Here is a 15,252-nt window from a genome sequence, read left to right as displayed (position 1 = left end):
TGTCTTGCTTTACAGGGCTGGAAAGCAGTCTTAGGATTAACCCCTGTTCCCACTTGAGTCGATAGCAGATTTGCTCTTCACTTGAGGGACTCAGAGCTCCCCACTCCTCTCAAATAGCAGTCTTCTCCAACTCCAAACTCACTTTCAGAGCCCTCATTTGAAAACCATAATTTTTTTTAAACACTTTCATAACCAACTTCCTTACGTCCTCACCTCCAGTTGTATTAACAGTCCTGCTTATTAAAGCTTCTTAAAATGCAGTGACGCTCCTTCGGCAGGCGGCCACCAGCACTTGCCCATAACGGCTTTCTCCCCGGCTGTCTAGTGACATAACCACAGAAATGCCCAGTGTTTTACAGCTCTTCCCCAGCCTTTCAGTGCTGCCACTTTCTTTTGCCATGCGAAATGAGAAGCACGTGCTAGATACAGCTGTGATCAGGGGCTCCAGTAAAGTTGGCAAAGTGAACCAAACAAAAACAAATAAAACCAAATGACTGTATAACTCACCTTTAGACTCACCAAAGTTACATATCCTAAGGCCAATTATTTAATAAGAACAGATGACAGCCAGAATAATAAACACAAACGAGAAAAGGGTGAGCCCCGGGACAACAATCAGGGGTTTGTTTGGTAAAAAGTGTCCAACATTTAATTTTCAGTTGCAACCTGCATTCTAGTATGGCAGAGGCTAGATCCAACAGATGTGTATAAAATCTACTTTTTAATCATGATTTCTGCAATATATAATTTCTTTTAAACTACCCACGTGTGTGCTTACATATACACGCTTGATTAGCAAGCACTATTAAGTGACATTCTAGAGAATTGTTACTAGCCCCTCTTTTAGGCTAAAGCCAATTTCTTTAAGTTTCAGGTAATTTTCTTCACCATGCTGCTTGCTTCTTTAAAAAAAAAAAATTATCTGCAAAACTAGATTCAAACTAGGTTTTTTAATACATCAGTTTCCACTGGTAGAACTAAACATAAACCCTTCCCTCCTATTCTTAAAATAGCTTTGTAGTAGATCAGCCTTTTTAGAAAGCCGAGGAACATAACACAAATACTGGTCCACGAGAGCATAAGCTAGAATCAGTTTTAACATCTAAATGAGTGTGTTGGCCACAAATATCCACTACTTACTCTGTAGTTCTCCCAGATTTCAGACTGAAACAGTTTGGATTATTTGCAAGGTGAGCCATTAGCAAAGAAAATTTACCTCTAAAAGTACAACCTGTTAAATGATGTACAATTTAATTCTGTTGTAACACGTTATCATCTTTAAAACACAAAATAAGATCCCTGTGGGACTGAAATAATAACAATCTTCAATACTGCAATTATTTGAGACTTGCTAAAAATATCTTTAGTTATTTGAGGAGGCATAAAATGGCTATTTAAGATGAGTCTCTCCCAGGGTGCGGGGGAATCACGTCTTCCATATAGACACCTAGTTTAATACATCTGCAATGTGCAAGATAGTCCTGTTAAGGAACTGAAGGGAGGAAAAAAACCTACATTTTATAACTACAGATAAATAATGTAGCAATGATTAAAGTTTGTTAGGAGGATAGTTACAGAGAACAGGCAACAGGCCACTAAGGAGGAATTTGGGTTGCACAATGTTTATTAGCCCCCAAGGGCAAAATTCCAGACCACCTAAGCTATATCTTATCTGGGCGTGAAGTGAAAAACAACCCTCTCCATCCAGGATGGCGATCAAGATAGGGAACTACTGAATAGCAGGCTAAGCCGGAAGGTATTCAAAGCTCAGATAGGGCCCCTGGGTGCCTGCACGGCATCCCCGGGGGAGCTCTCCACGCCGGGCTCTCCTGCGGCCGGGGCCCTGCCGCCTTCCCCCTGCGGAAACAAGGGCAGCCTCAGAACCGAGGGTAGACCACCTGGCTGGGTGCAGCACTGGTTCCCCAAAAGCATGAAAGGTTAGACCAGACAAAAAGAGTCAGAACAACCCAGCTACTAAACACTATTTATTATTTGCCAGTAAAAATACATAAAAGAAGTTTCATGGAAAAGGTAAAGGAAGAAATGAGCAGGGAGACAGAAATAGCCCTGGATTGCCTAAGGGAATAACGTTTTTGGCTGCATTTTCTCAAAGGAAAGCAAAAATCTGTTATAGGGAGACTTGTGTAAACCCACCAGGAGGTAAGCCGCGGCAGCAAAAGTCATAACAAAGCGTACAAGACAGGAGGATTTCCACACCAGCACAAGAATTAAAAAAGTGGGCCAAAACTGCTCAGCATCCTCTATGCATTTATAGGAGTCTTGTGTTGATATAAAAAGATGCACAGAAGAAGAGGGAAGGACTATTACATAGGCAAATTAAATTGTAATTTTGATCAGCTGACTGGAAGAATAAGTGACATGACTCGGGTTGCAACAGAAGATTAGAATTTGTCCGGAAAGGCCAAGAAAAGAAGTCCGTCTCCATTCAAAGCCCAGGATGTAATGACTTCCAACTTTCCACCATCGAAAAGGAAATTAATGTCATAGCAAGGCCTAGTATAGATGGCCAAACCAGGGAAAGCAGATGAACACAGCTTTTTTTCCCCCCAACATATCAGAACCTTTCAAAACAGAACAGTACAAAGAGCATTGCAAAAAGGGGTGGGACTTTGAGGGTTTTTGACATAAGCAACAGGAAAGCAAGTGGCAGAGAGGCACTCAACACTCCTACAATAAATGCAGTGGAGAGGGAACGACTGAAAGCAAAAAGGTGCAAGATGCAAGAGATGAGAAGAAAGGGCAGCTCAGAAGAAAGACAGCAGACCTCAATAAAGCAGGCATGAAGACTTAGTGGTCATAAGGAACCAAACACTAACACACCCAAAGCAGAGGGGAAAACAGGAAGAGTATTAGGAGAAACTAGCTAAATCATGAGTTCTTCATAAACACAAAACTAAGTAAGAAATTGTACAAAAAGCAGAAGTGAGATCAGATTTACTAACAATTAGAAATAAAGAAGTACAAGCATATACAGATAAAATACACAATGTCCAAGACAGCGATATCAAAGTAGCCCTGGATATACTTACTATTATTTTTTTTTAAGGAGATTGTTTCCTTCTTGATGAAGGTCTTGGAAAAAAATTGAGCAGAGACAGATTAAAAAAAATTTATGTTGCTTAGTCTAGCAAAGAGGACATGTCATAAACATTAGAGCTATACTTCACAAAACCTGAGGGGGAGAGGTGTTAGGAAAGGGTCAATCATTTTTCATGTCCGCCAGGGACAGAACAAAAAGAAAAGAGTATTAGCCTGAAGTTGCAGAATTTACAGTAGACATTCAGAAAGTCTTTCCAACAGTAAGAAGAGACAACCTCTAATGTTTACAGCATTCATGTAGTTGTGTAGTCTCAATTTACTTTTTAAGAACAGGTTAGAGAGACATCAGCATGTTGGTAATGGTGCCTCTTGAAGCAGACAGGAGCTACATAACCTCTCAAGATACCTTATGCAAAAGGCAGCATCTTGCATTGTTAATCTCTAGACAGGGCCTATTTGGAAGAATTTTGTTTTCTGTCATTGTTTATCTACCACTTTTCCTGGATGTCACACTTAACAGAGACTTGCCTCAGTTTACAAGGCAGGGTAAATGCGATTTAACAAAGTACAATAAATAGCAGTGTCTTAAAATAGTGTTTTTCTCAGCTGTTTCACCACCCAAGAGCCTTAGAGGTTCTTATTTCTAGCTTCTGATGTTCTCAGCGCCCTTGGGACGGGCTCAATACCTAGTAACTTACTAATGAAAAAGTCGTACAACCAGAGAGGAAAGTAGCAAAAGATGAGGAGAGGCACATAAGCCCCTTTGCCGGGAGTATACAAGCCCTGCGGCCTCTTGGCCAGTAAAGCGTGCAGAACGTCACCCAGCACGGGGGAGAGGTCAGAGTCACAGTAGGCAGGCATGCGCAGGAGGTAGCTCTTCAGCTCCAGGAGGTAGTCTTCTCCATAATCTCTCCTCACGCCTGCTGGAAGCTTCTCCATTAGGTCCTTTTCTTGTTTATCCCACAGTTCAGATGTGCCTTGTATACCTGCAGCAGCAATCATCATGAGAGAGCAAACGGGTTTGGGGCTGAACTAGAATATCCACCTATAACAAATAGCAAAGAAGGTCTTTCCCCATCTCTCAAGCCCCAATTTACGTAGTTGTCCTAAACCATGTCAATGCACAAACAAAATATATATGGGTAGACAACTGTTTTTACTGGGGTCAGGGAGAGAACTCATGAAGCATAGACTACATAAAAAGCACATGGTTTATGCACAAGTCTGTTAGCACTTAGCTGTGAGAAAGCTTTTTTTATGTATAAGTCAGTATCTTTTTTTCCTTGCCATTCTGTCCTTATTCCTCTTGCTGCTATTTCTAATTAGTACTCATTAATGGAAATATGATTGAAAGGTGCAGCAGGAGATCAGCTTGTAACCCAAACAGGCTCCAGAGAAATGTGTTTGTAGAGGTGGGAGGAGGAGAATTTGGAACAGAAGGCAGCAGAAGAACACGAGAGAGGAAGTGGAGTTGAAATCTTAGAAGTTATCTATAGTAACATCAACAGCTAGTAAGCATGATGAAAGGTATTGCTGCAAGTATTTTGATATAGGGTACAGCTCAATAAAGAGAACTCTGATATTGAGGAGGGTAGGGCTTTACAGACTAAAAGTGAGTCCTGAAGTTCTTGTGCAGGAAAAGCAAGCCATAAAACCCAAGTAAAACCCAAAGCAATGCCTGGTTTTTAAACTTTGGCAAGGCTAGAGCAGAAGGAAGTTACCAATTCTCTTACGGGGAATAGCTCAGCAATTGATTTTGAAGACAAACTGTGACCCACTGTACAAAAGGTATAACAGGGTTTTCAGGATTCCCCAGTGAGGACCTTTCCCTAAGTTTTGGTTCATCTCAAAGCAAAAGAAACTCTCCACTCTGCCCAGGAAAAGGATGCACTAGTAAAGTAGAGGCAGGCAGCGTGCAGTATTGAAGGGGGTAGTTCTCTTTAAAAAAATGTAGGTCTTAATTTCAGTAATGAAAGTGAAGAATGGGAAAAAAGTATGACTGCTGAGGATTATTCCTGGCTCTGTTTGAGGACGCTGGACTACACAAAAGATCCAGGGAACAAAGAGAACCATCTAAAATGTCAAATACCAACCTGTTCTGAAGCCTGATGGATGAATTGCAGCAACTTTAACTCCCCATTTGGAAAGCTCTTGCCTCATTACTCCAGAAAACATGGACAGAGCTGCTTTTGATGCACCGTACGCGGCATACTTGGGTAGTGGAATGCCTCCTGCAGGAGCAATATAAACATGATAAAGCTCAACTCCAGCTCTTTCCAGCTCCTATTTCAGTGATTTAGAAGGATGATTATAGTGAAACCAAAATTACGCAGCTCTCACTGAGGTTAAAGACAAGTCAGTGAGAAAATCATTTCTTTCTGGAAGCAAGAAAAAAGAAAAAGAAGAGTATTTCAAATTAGCAGTTGGTTATTGCAGTTATGCTCAGTAACGCCTGATAAGATACCCTGTAATGCAGAAAGAATAAACTGCTTTGCATTCGAGGGTAAAAACTGCTGAGAATTGCAATGACTGTTGGTTTCAGAAACACAGATAATGTTTTAGTTCATATAAATAGTGAAGTGAAGGTTTAATACCGCTGGTTTTGTTGTCACTGTTACAGATTTCAAGCTCCCATATAAACCACAGTTCCAACAGGGTACATAATCTCAAATCTAGCTTCAAAGCCTACTGGTGTTCCGTTTTTTCCAGCTAAAAATCAGAAAGACCAGAGGTAACAAGACAAGAGTAAGGAAGACCTCTGTGGAGAAACCAAAGGTTGTCCAGTTTGGAATCACACCACTGGTGTGCTAGGAATCCCTGAGATCTCACTCAGAAGCAGGAGTTGCCATGGATAGTTATATCCCCTCCTCTTTGATCTCAGCAGCATTTGTGCAGATGGAAAAAGATAGAAGACAACAAGCATTTTAGGTGAATTTAAAATAAATCCATATGTTTAGGAAACAAAAGTTTCCAAAGAAAAGAAGAAATATTTTCCAGATATGATATCCTTTGTCTGTTCTTAAAACTGAAACTCACTGTTTCAGTCTCAGAAAAATTAAAAGACATTTTAGGTTGAGCAGCTTTTTGTCTGTTCAGTCTCCCTTTAGAGACAGCCTGTTCTGTCACTGCACAGAAGATTGCTGCCCAATTCAGGAGGCATGCAGGTGCCCCAGGCTGGGCTCCTGCAGCAGGGGTGAGGGATCAGACCACATACGCCTTCCCCTCCCCAGGGCACCTCCTTTCTCCTCCCACCCGCACCAGCAGTTGGGCTGGTGCATCCTCTGGTATGGCCTCCATTTCCAACAGACAATATTACACGTTTGTCTCAATACATTTTAATCTTTTACAAGAAAATACTTCAATAATGGCAGACTTTCAGGTAAGCCACTGGCACCATTTATTCGGTTTTGTATGCAATGACCAAGATGTCTCAGAGCTTCATACACAGTCAGGCCAACTCGATGCTAACTTTCCTGTTGTATGCATATGAATCAACTTGAATTTCAATGGGTTTGAACCAACCGAATCACATATTCTTTCCCTCTGAGGCCAAGCTAACCTCAAGACTAGTTAAATTAGCTATGTACAGACAGGAATAGACTCAGCATAATGAGGCCTCACTAACTTTTCTGCTAGTGTTTTACCAAAGGACTCTCAGACCCTGTGTTAAGAAGAAGCTATTTACCAGAACTGGCCTGTGTGTAAGAACATCCATATGAACACTTATAGTTTAAGCAGGGTCACTATTGATTCCAGTAATGCCAAATTATTCAGGTTAGGGAACCTCTCCATTTATCCCTCCAAGGCAACTTGGGTATTTGTGCTAAGAATGTAAACATCTGCCCAAACACACCTGAACAACAGACAGATTTTGTTAAAATGTTGGCACTGAACCATAAACATAGGTGTGCAGATACAAAACACACTTATAATAAAAGGAAAAAGAAAAAGAAAAAACAAAAGATAATATCGAAGCGAGACTGACGCCATATCCTCAAGGCAAGCCACGAGCAGAAGGTAATGCCTGCACAAGTCCCCTAGGCAGCACAGCGGGATTCACGTGGGCATGAACGCATGGAAAGGAGGGTCCAAGCAGACGAGGCAGACAAATATTTTAGAAGCAGCCAATATGATAAATCCTTAAGAAATCTTCATAAAGCCAAAATACCTTCCAGCATCATGACATCCTGCATCTAGCAGGTCTCATTTTCAAATGAGCTTTCTTGCTCCTCAGCTGCTGGCTGTTATTATGATGATGATTATTGCTTCTGTTTCTACATCTTAGCATCTCACGTCCTCCTAGACTAGAAAGTTATGTCCTAAACGCATGGGGTTTTGGGGGGTATTTTTGCTCTAAATACAGAATTTCCCATTAATGGGATAAATCTGAAAAGCACATTATACTCTGTTAATTCTTAAAAAAAATAAGTGATTTTATTCATGAAAAAACTTACCACTTCACTAGTAAGTTAGGATAAAGTATTTTTCTAAGATGATAAAAATATTTTAAAAGAAATATAAATAAACACACACATTCTTCCATTCTCAGGTTATTAACAGACCAGGCTCCAGGATAGGACACAGACATTATGCTTCTGTTCTGTGAATCTTGGCTATAAAAAGACAAACAGCTTCATCTGTTGCTCAATACACTGGAATGAGAATCTAAATTTAAACTCCTTTTTATTTAATCAAGATCCTTCTAATTTTTTAATTTTTGACTCTTATTAAAATTAAAAATTAATTTAAAAAATTATCTGTGAAGTCCTCATTTACAGAAACCTGTCTTCTTTAGAAGAAACACAGACCTGTGAGTTCAGGAGCTAGCATGCAAAAAGATCTCCAGCTGGACAGAAAACTTGTCTTTAAGAACTTTGTTTCCTTTCATTTGCTAGCTTTTTTTGAAGAAAAAGATATGTTAATGGAATATATGAAAAAAGGAAAGTAAAATGCAACATGACTCCCCATGTATGATTCCCCCTCCTTTTAAGCCTGGGGACAAAGAATGATTATACAAAGTTTTGCTATTCTGTCATCCAGGCAACTGAAGTTATACAGATGGCCGATATTTCAATTTTCCCCCATACTCAGCAACTGATTTAGAGCAGCAGCCTGAAAGAAAGCACATGACACCATCCCGTCCTTTGGGAGTGGGAGATGGCTGTAGCAGAGCTGAGCAGAAGATGCACACTCTGGAAAAATCATAGGATAGAGTGAAAAATAAAGCTGGCTTTTGTTCTCTAAGAATTAGATTTGTTTCTCTTCAGTAGGTGTTTTATCATTGCGCTTTCCCACTCTAACTACAGTATTTGAGCCCTATGAGTGTAGCAAAGTGGAGCTGCCCAGCTGAAATATCTATCTAACATTTGTTATAGACAGTTATAAATGGCCTCTGGTTTAAAAATGGCAAAAAGTCTTGAACTTATGTGAAAAATATTTATATTCCAGTTTTAACCCAAATTACTTAAAAAAAGAAGAAGAACAACAACACACACTGAACTGAGCCCTCAGCTGTAACCATCCCAAACAGAATACCTGTTTCTGCACAAGACAACCGCTGGACATCTCCACAGCAGACAGTATGGTCCAATAACACTCAAAATAAGGCAATTGCAGCCTTCTCCTGGAATGTGTTCTAGAAACACCTGTGTTTTAGCTCCAGTCTGCCTGGAAATTCAAAAGCTACTCCTCACAGCATCAACAACACAAGAGCTGAATTTTATGATCCTTCCTATATAACAGTACTTTAAACTAAATTAATCTCTTCTTCTGTAAGGACTGGTTACTAAAAATAGCCTCCCACACAAAAGAAAAAAGTACTTATTACCTAGATGTTAACTTCATAGGCATATCGACAAGCAAAACCGATCAACCCCTTTGTCAACATTTATGCCAAGGAAGCTAGCCGTTACATGCGCTGCATCAGAAGTTTACCTGGGGCTTTGTCTCAGCTTACCTGCCATACTTGATATGTTAACAAGCCTTCCCTGGGATTTCCGAAGTAACGGTAAGAAGGTTTTGGACACCTCCACGGCCCCAAAGAAATTCACATCCATGCACTGCCTGTACGTGCTCATGGGGAGCAGCTCACCATCTGCGGGGAACCCCAGGACGCCAGCGTTGTTCACGACTCCCCAGAGCCCTGAGAGGAGGAGAAAGGACAGGGTTGCCATAAGGCAGGAAACTAGATCCGCAGGAAACTAGATCCGCAAAGAATAAACTGCCGAGCCGGGTAGTCCCTCCAGATCAAAGCTGAGAGGCTCGGTAGCTGCAGATACACAGCATGCCCTCCTTGGGATACCATCACCATTTTCCTGTGTCCCAGCAAGCAGAAGTCATCAATATAAATACCTTGACTGACCACAGACTGGAGGTGGGGAAGACCTACACACCTAAGCCATGATGCAACCAACAGGTAAGAGATGCACCTAGCAAGCAGGTACATTAGTATCCCCGTTATAACGGCACAAAAGCTATACCTGTATTTTGCACTGTCTCTGAAACTTCGAGATAGGCTTCCTTGACTTGGGTAGGATTGGTTACATCCAGCTGCAGGAGGGAAAGTCTCTGAGAACATGTCCTTCTCAGTTCTTCGGCCCCAGGTCCATCCTTATTCAAAACCCCAGCAAATACAACAAAACCCAAGTTATCCAAGTATTTAGCCAGCGCATGTCCAATCCCAGTGTCACTTCCTGAAATTATCAAAAAAAAACTGTGAGTTAAAAAGTGAGCCTGTCCTGAACCACTATCTTCTGAAAAAAAAGAGGCACTCAATGGAAATACTTGCAAATATAACTGAATAGAGGATGAAACGAAGTCACTCAGAAATACTGCTACAGTAGTTGAAGAAAGGTGCAGATTTAAGAGTTTGAGGAACTGGACCTTTGCATAGTCAGCAAAGCATTGCTGATAGAGTATCTCCTCTTCGCTTTACAGACAGAGCTAAGGGCAACTGTCCATGCTCTTCCACTAAGGTATTCCAAGATTTAATTCACACATACAAAGGAAATAAAACCCTGGAATGACTTTATGCTAGTATTCAGACTGAAACCTGGTAAGGAAAGTATTTAGGAAAAACAAGAGGAAAAAAACAATTATTTTAATTTGAAATGTCAGATGAACAAAGCAATTACAGGGCACTGGAATTCAAAGAAATCACTAGGTAATATTTCTTAATCCAAGGAAGCATTATTTTATTCAAATCTCTACCACCTGGATCGTTCTATTATATACTGCTTTGGTCACAGGCTGCTGTGAAGCCAAAGCTAAGAAGCATTTCTTTCACTGTAAAGGAGCTCATTGCTTTCAAGCCCTAAGAATGCTTCAGAAGGGCATTTTTAGACTAAGCCAAATAATATCGGCTATTTAACTTGTGCAGGCTTGCATCAGAACTTCTCTTATCTTCTCCAGCATCAGACTTATTCCCAGTCTTTGTACATGTAACATAACGAACTACCAAATGCAGCAAACGCCATTAAAACAAGCACACTCATAACAACAACCTTCATGGTTATGAGTGTGCAATTTCCCCCACCAGTTAAGAACAAGGAGTATTTAACAAGTAAGTCAATTGATTTGCAAGTCTCTCCGTTCAACGCTATATTTTACTGTCACTATCTTAAGATACTTTTAAGTGTTCTCTCTCCTGGTATCTTTTCCAATTCCTCCATCTGACCTTCTGTCCGTCTCCAGAGAAACTTCTTAGCAAAGGAGGAAACATCGTACTCGTCCACAAAGAAATGACACAAGACTCTACTGAAGACAGGAGAAGAGGCTACAGACACTGCTGCAGGAGTTGTGCCAAGTAAGCGCCAATGACAACATCAGGAGGAAAACGAGAAGCTTAAGAAGTGAATGCTGCTCTTTTACATCACAACGCAGAGATACATCAGCATGCTGCACAACACGGCACTGTAGCCTCTATTTTAACTGCTGCAAAAGGGCTCTTGTATGCTGATGTGCACTGAAATCCATGGCACTATCCCAGATTTGGCTGCCTCCTGCGATACCAATTTATTACGCAAATGCTCAGCTTCCAAACCATTCTGCAGCGTGGCTGGAAACCTGAAGGTGGGACAGAGGGCTGGGACTCCTGCCAGCTTTTTACCATTTCCTCATTTGTGAAAGGGCTGCAAAACTCCTCACTTAACCTTACCAGAAATTCTTAAGGGTTAATCTGTGAATTCAGCACACAGAGGAGGGTATTACAATTGTTAGTAATGGGCCTGTTCCTGCACTCTAAATCCTTAGTCAATAGAATTTGATTACCAGAGAGGCTCATCTTAATTAATGCTACATTTTAATTTCTGGTCTGTCTTCTAACTGGAGTTTTATTCCTGAAAGGTGAAAAAAAAATAATTTCCAGATGATCTGAAAGAAACATGTACTAAATGTCTACATCAATCAGTCCAAGATCTTGAAAAAAAGTTATCATCATGCTGTGTTTAATACTTTTAAAAAATATACTTTTTGGCATTTCTGAAACCTGCAGTTTGTTGAAGGTGCACCAGACCATCACAGGTCGTGCGGAACTTCTCCCCCCAAAAGAGAAGGGAAGAGAAAACAAACATTCTTAGGATTCCCTGGAGAAAAATGAAAAGGGCTGCAACTATTCTGAAGAATAACAGATGTGTAGTTTTGGGGTGGGTTTTTTTTTTCCCCCTTCGTTTCTTTTTTCATGAAAATCTTATTTCTGGGTCAAATCCTTCCCAGCAAGTACATACGCACAAAGCTACACATTACTTAAAGTTTTACAGCACAGCTTTAACTTAGGAAGGGGAAAAGTGCATAAGAGCTAGGGAGAGCTGTAGCAATCCTGAGAAGGAAATACCAGTAGTGTTTATCTGTGCCTGCTGCTGGGCTTATCAAATACTTTAAACACACACACCTGAGTTTCTCCATTGAAGTCCAGAGAAACTCTACCTCTCAACACAACATTTAAATAGTAAAGTTTCTTTCAGCCTTAGTTAGGTCTTCTGTATAGACCAGCTAGAGAATTTCCCTCCCTTACTCCTGTATCAGAAATAATACATGAACAATTAAGAGATTTCTTTTAAGACAGGCAGTCAGTATTGACTTGGGCTGAATCATCACACAGAATTCATTGTTATTATGAACTCACACAGGGGATCAGAAACACCAAGTCAAACACTAAGACTGCAAAGCTGAAGTTACCTGAAAAAAATTCATCCCACTGAGCACAAAATAATTAAAGCGAGAGTTTTACAACTCCTGGTACTTTGGATCTTCAGGACAATTTAATTCCTGGCGAAGCTGGATATTGAGTCTATCAAACTACAGAAAAGATTTCCTGTAACATCGTCAGTGTTTGCATACGCAGGGGTTTCTGTTTAAGGACACCTGAAGCACTCACTCACAGAGAGCAGCAGTAGAAATGGTTTATCAATGATTTCAAGACTACTCACCTGCCTGCAGCTATTCATGTGAAAAAGCTTTTGACAACGGGCAGTTCTCCCTTGTCGTGGTACTCTAGGGTATCGTTGGCTTAAATTAGTAATGTACAGCACCAGCAACAGCGCAACGGCCATCCAAAGAGGACCAGAACAGTATCTGACAAAACCCAGAGGTTACACCATCCTCCGTTAAAATGCAGCTATCTTAGGAGTGATAGGTGGTAGCTCTGTAGAGGAGCACAGCAATGCTCCTCAACAGCGTAGGGCTGTTGGGGGGTCGTGGGGGTGGTGGTGACACCATTCCCCATGAAGTACCTGACTCAGGTCTTGTCTAAATTGGAGAAAGTGATGCCAAAATTGATTGAAAGGCACCTTGCTATTGTGTACACACTCACACACAAATCCTGCAGTTAGTAAGGGGAAGAGTACTACAGTCAAAGCGATTTAACCCAGAAAAGCCTCAAGTAAAACTATTGTTTCAGTTGATTGAGGTTTGATTGATTGCATACTGGTTTGGATTCAAGTAACACCTGAGAAGAGGTGTTACACTCAGACGCGTCAGCTGTGAGAGATGTCCAAACTTGCATTTCTTCAGGACAATTCCAGCACAGTCCCAAAGAAAACACGTTCAATTGCTGGAGTACAATCAAGCGTTCCTCACTCCCCTACATTGCTCTAATTCAAATTCTCTAGAGCAGGTAGGTTCTGAGAGAGCACCTTTTACTGAAGAAACACTAAATTGCATTCTTACAAAAGGAAGGAAGACACCTGAGTGCAAGCACAGCGCACTGCCTCTGCAGGGGAGGGGTGCAGGAATGCTCCCTATTCCTGCTCCTGATACCCATCTGCATTCAATACACCTGCACAAATAAAGCTAGCAGCATACAGCTGCTAAACGGGGAGGTGAGAACTTACTGCTCATCTTGTCCTCTCTTTCACCTTTGGTATTTAATCCCTGTGTTAATGCTTGCTAGCAAAAAAAAAACTGAATTGTTTTCCAGGACTCCCTATACAAAGAAATGAAGCAGTGCTATAATCCAAAGAAACCTAATTCAGCTTTCCAGAGGCAAAAATAAAACAAAAAACAAGTTACCAGTGCAAGAAACAGTAGGTAGTCACTCCAATCTGAATGTGTGATTAACACAAATAAACAACTATATTCACAGTATTTAGAAGAAGCAGGGGGAGACAAAAAGACTTAAAACTACAGAAGTGACATCTCCACAAACCAGAAGTGGGTTTTGAATACAGCAGTGTGTTAATATGGGGACTGAATTTATTACTTATGAACTTTCACAGCTGGTGAAGAAAACTACTCACTTCTGAATTATTGTTTCCAACTGTTTCAAAGAAGAGGCACCAAACTGGTATCTTGAAATACACACATGATATTCACAGTATGTACTGCACAAACATGCACCTCAAAAGACAACTGTACATCAGCAACCAGCTTAATAAACTGTGGTAACCAAGAGTAATGTATTAATGTAGTATTTTAAAGGCCTCCAAAAACTAAAGTTTCTCCTAAAAGATTAGACCATCATAAGTATTCTCATGCTTTTTTCACTAGGTAACTTCACAAGTCTGTCTAAAAAGCTACTTGTAAAAATTAAATAAGGCACTAAAAACCAGCATCTATTAACACCCTGTTCTACTTAATTTCAGAACATTTATTTACCTGGAGGAAAAAAACAAACTCTGGAAAAGCCAATAAAATGAGCAAGAAGAATAAAGGAAGAGCCAGCAGTGCCCTAACCCGACAATACAAAGTTTTGCAGCACACCTGTGCGAGCAGCCGGTTTTCACTTCCCCAAGTTCGGCGCAGCGCCTTACCTGTGATCAGCACAGCCCTGCCGCCCACGGGCAGCACTCCCCCAGCACCCAGGGACGCGGCGGGGACGAGACACGCTGCCAGAAACGCAACGAGCCCCCCGCAAGCGCCCAGCGCGGCGCAGCACAGCAGCCCCAGCGCGGCGGGCAGCAGAGCCCACGCGAGCCCGTTCGCCGCGGCCACCTGGCTCCTCTTGGCCGCGCAGAGCACCGTCGCCCCAAGCAGCGCCGTGGCGGCCACGCAGAGCCATCCAGGGCAGCGGCCGGCCCCGAGACCGAGAGCATCCATCCGCATAGGCGAAAGGCAGGCACGCGCAGACCCCACGGCCGGCAGTGCAAAAGCAGGTGTTGCTAAATGCAGCTGAGTTATATAGGGGCAGGGTGAGGGGGTGGGGCAGAGAAAGGGGACTCCGTTTAAAGGTTTGACATAAGTTGCAAAGCCAACAGCCACAAAGCACAATCCCACTTACCCTTGACATCAGCAATAAGCAGGAGAAGCCTTTCTCTTCTTACCTTTTATTTCTTCTGCCTGACAGCTCCACCTTCTGAACAACATGCTGGCTGGATCATGATTGACAGCAGTGGGAATGGATATGATGCAGCAGGCTCTGGCTTCGGGACAAATTCAACTGCTATATGTTTTATGTTTAGAGTACATTTCCCTAGACAGTAAAAAAAGAAGTATTTCCTTTATGGAAAATATCTGGAATTTCCTGCCTAAAAAGTGAGTGTAGTTTCAGTGGCCTTAATTCGATGGGCAGTGAAAAACGAGTCACGGTATTTATTCTCAATAGTACCAACCCCGTGGCGAGCCCTGGACGGTACCGTGTGTGCCACTCCTGGCCCACCCTTCTGCTTCAACAAAAGGCCAAGAATTACCCGCCCCGCTTTAGCGCATATCTTGGGCTATTTACCTATTCCATATTCATGGCAATACTACACTTAGGTT

At 41.6% G+C, this 15,252-nt stretch overlaps 1 protein-coding gene across 1 annotated transcript; it reads right to left on the bottom strand.

Annotated features, from left to right (window-relative positions):
* Window positions 1–1,972: 1,972 nt before the first annotated feature.
* Window positions 1,973–14,645, bottom strand: HSD17B2 (hydroxysteroid 17-beta dehydrogenase 2). The gene is made up of 5 exons (XM_026092620.2): window positions 14,307–14,645; window positions 9,540–9,752; window positions 9,017–9,202; window positions 5,154–5,291; window positions 1,973–4,046 (listed from the first exon to the last, which is right to left on the bottom strand). Exons 1-5 carry the CDS (start codon window positions 14,596–14,598, stop codon window positions 3,688–3,690), a joined length of 1,188 nt encoding a protein of 395 aa, XP_025948405.1. The 5' UTR covers window positions 14,599–14,645; the 3' UTR covers window positions 1,973–3,687.
* Between the last annotated feature and the right edge of the window lie 607 nt (window positions 14,646–15,252).

Source organism: Dromaius novaehollandiae, chromosome 13, assembly GCF_036370855.1.
Source record: "Dromaius novaehollandiae isolate bDroNov1 chromosome 13, bDroNov1.hap1, whole genome shotgun sequence".
NCBI lineage: Eukaryota > Metazoa > Chordata > Aves > Casuariiformes > Dromaiidae > Dromaius > Dromaius novaehollandiae.
Note: the sequence above shows the minus strand (reverse complement) of the source record. Positions and strands in the feature narration are given on the sequence as shown.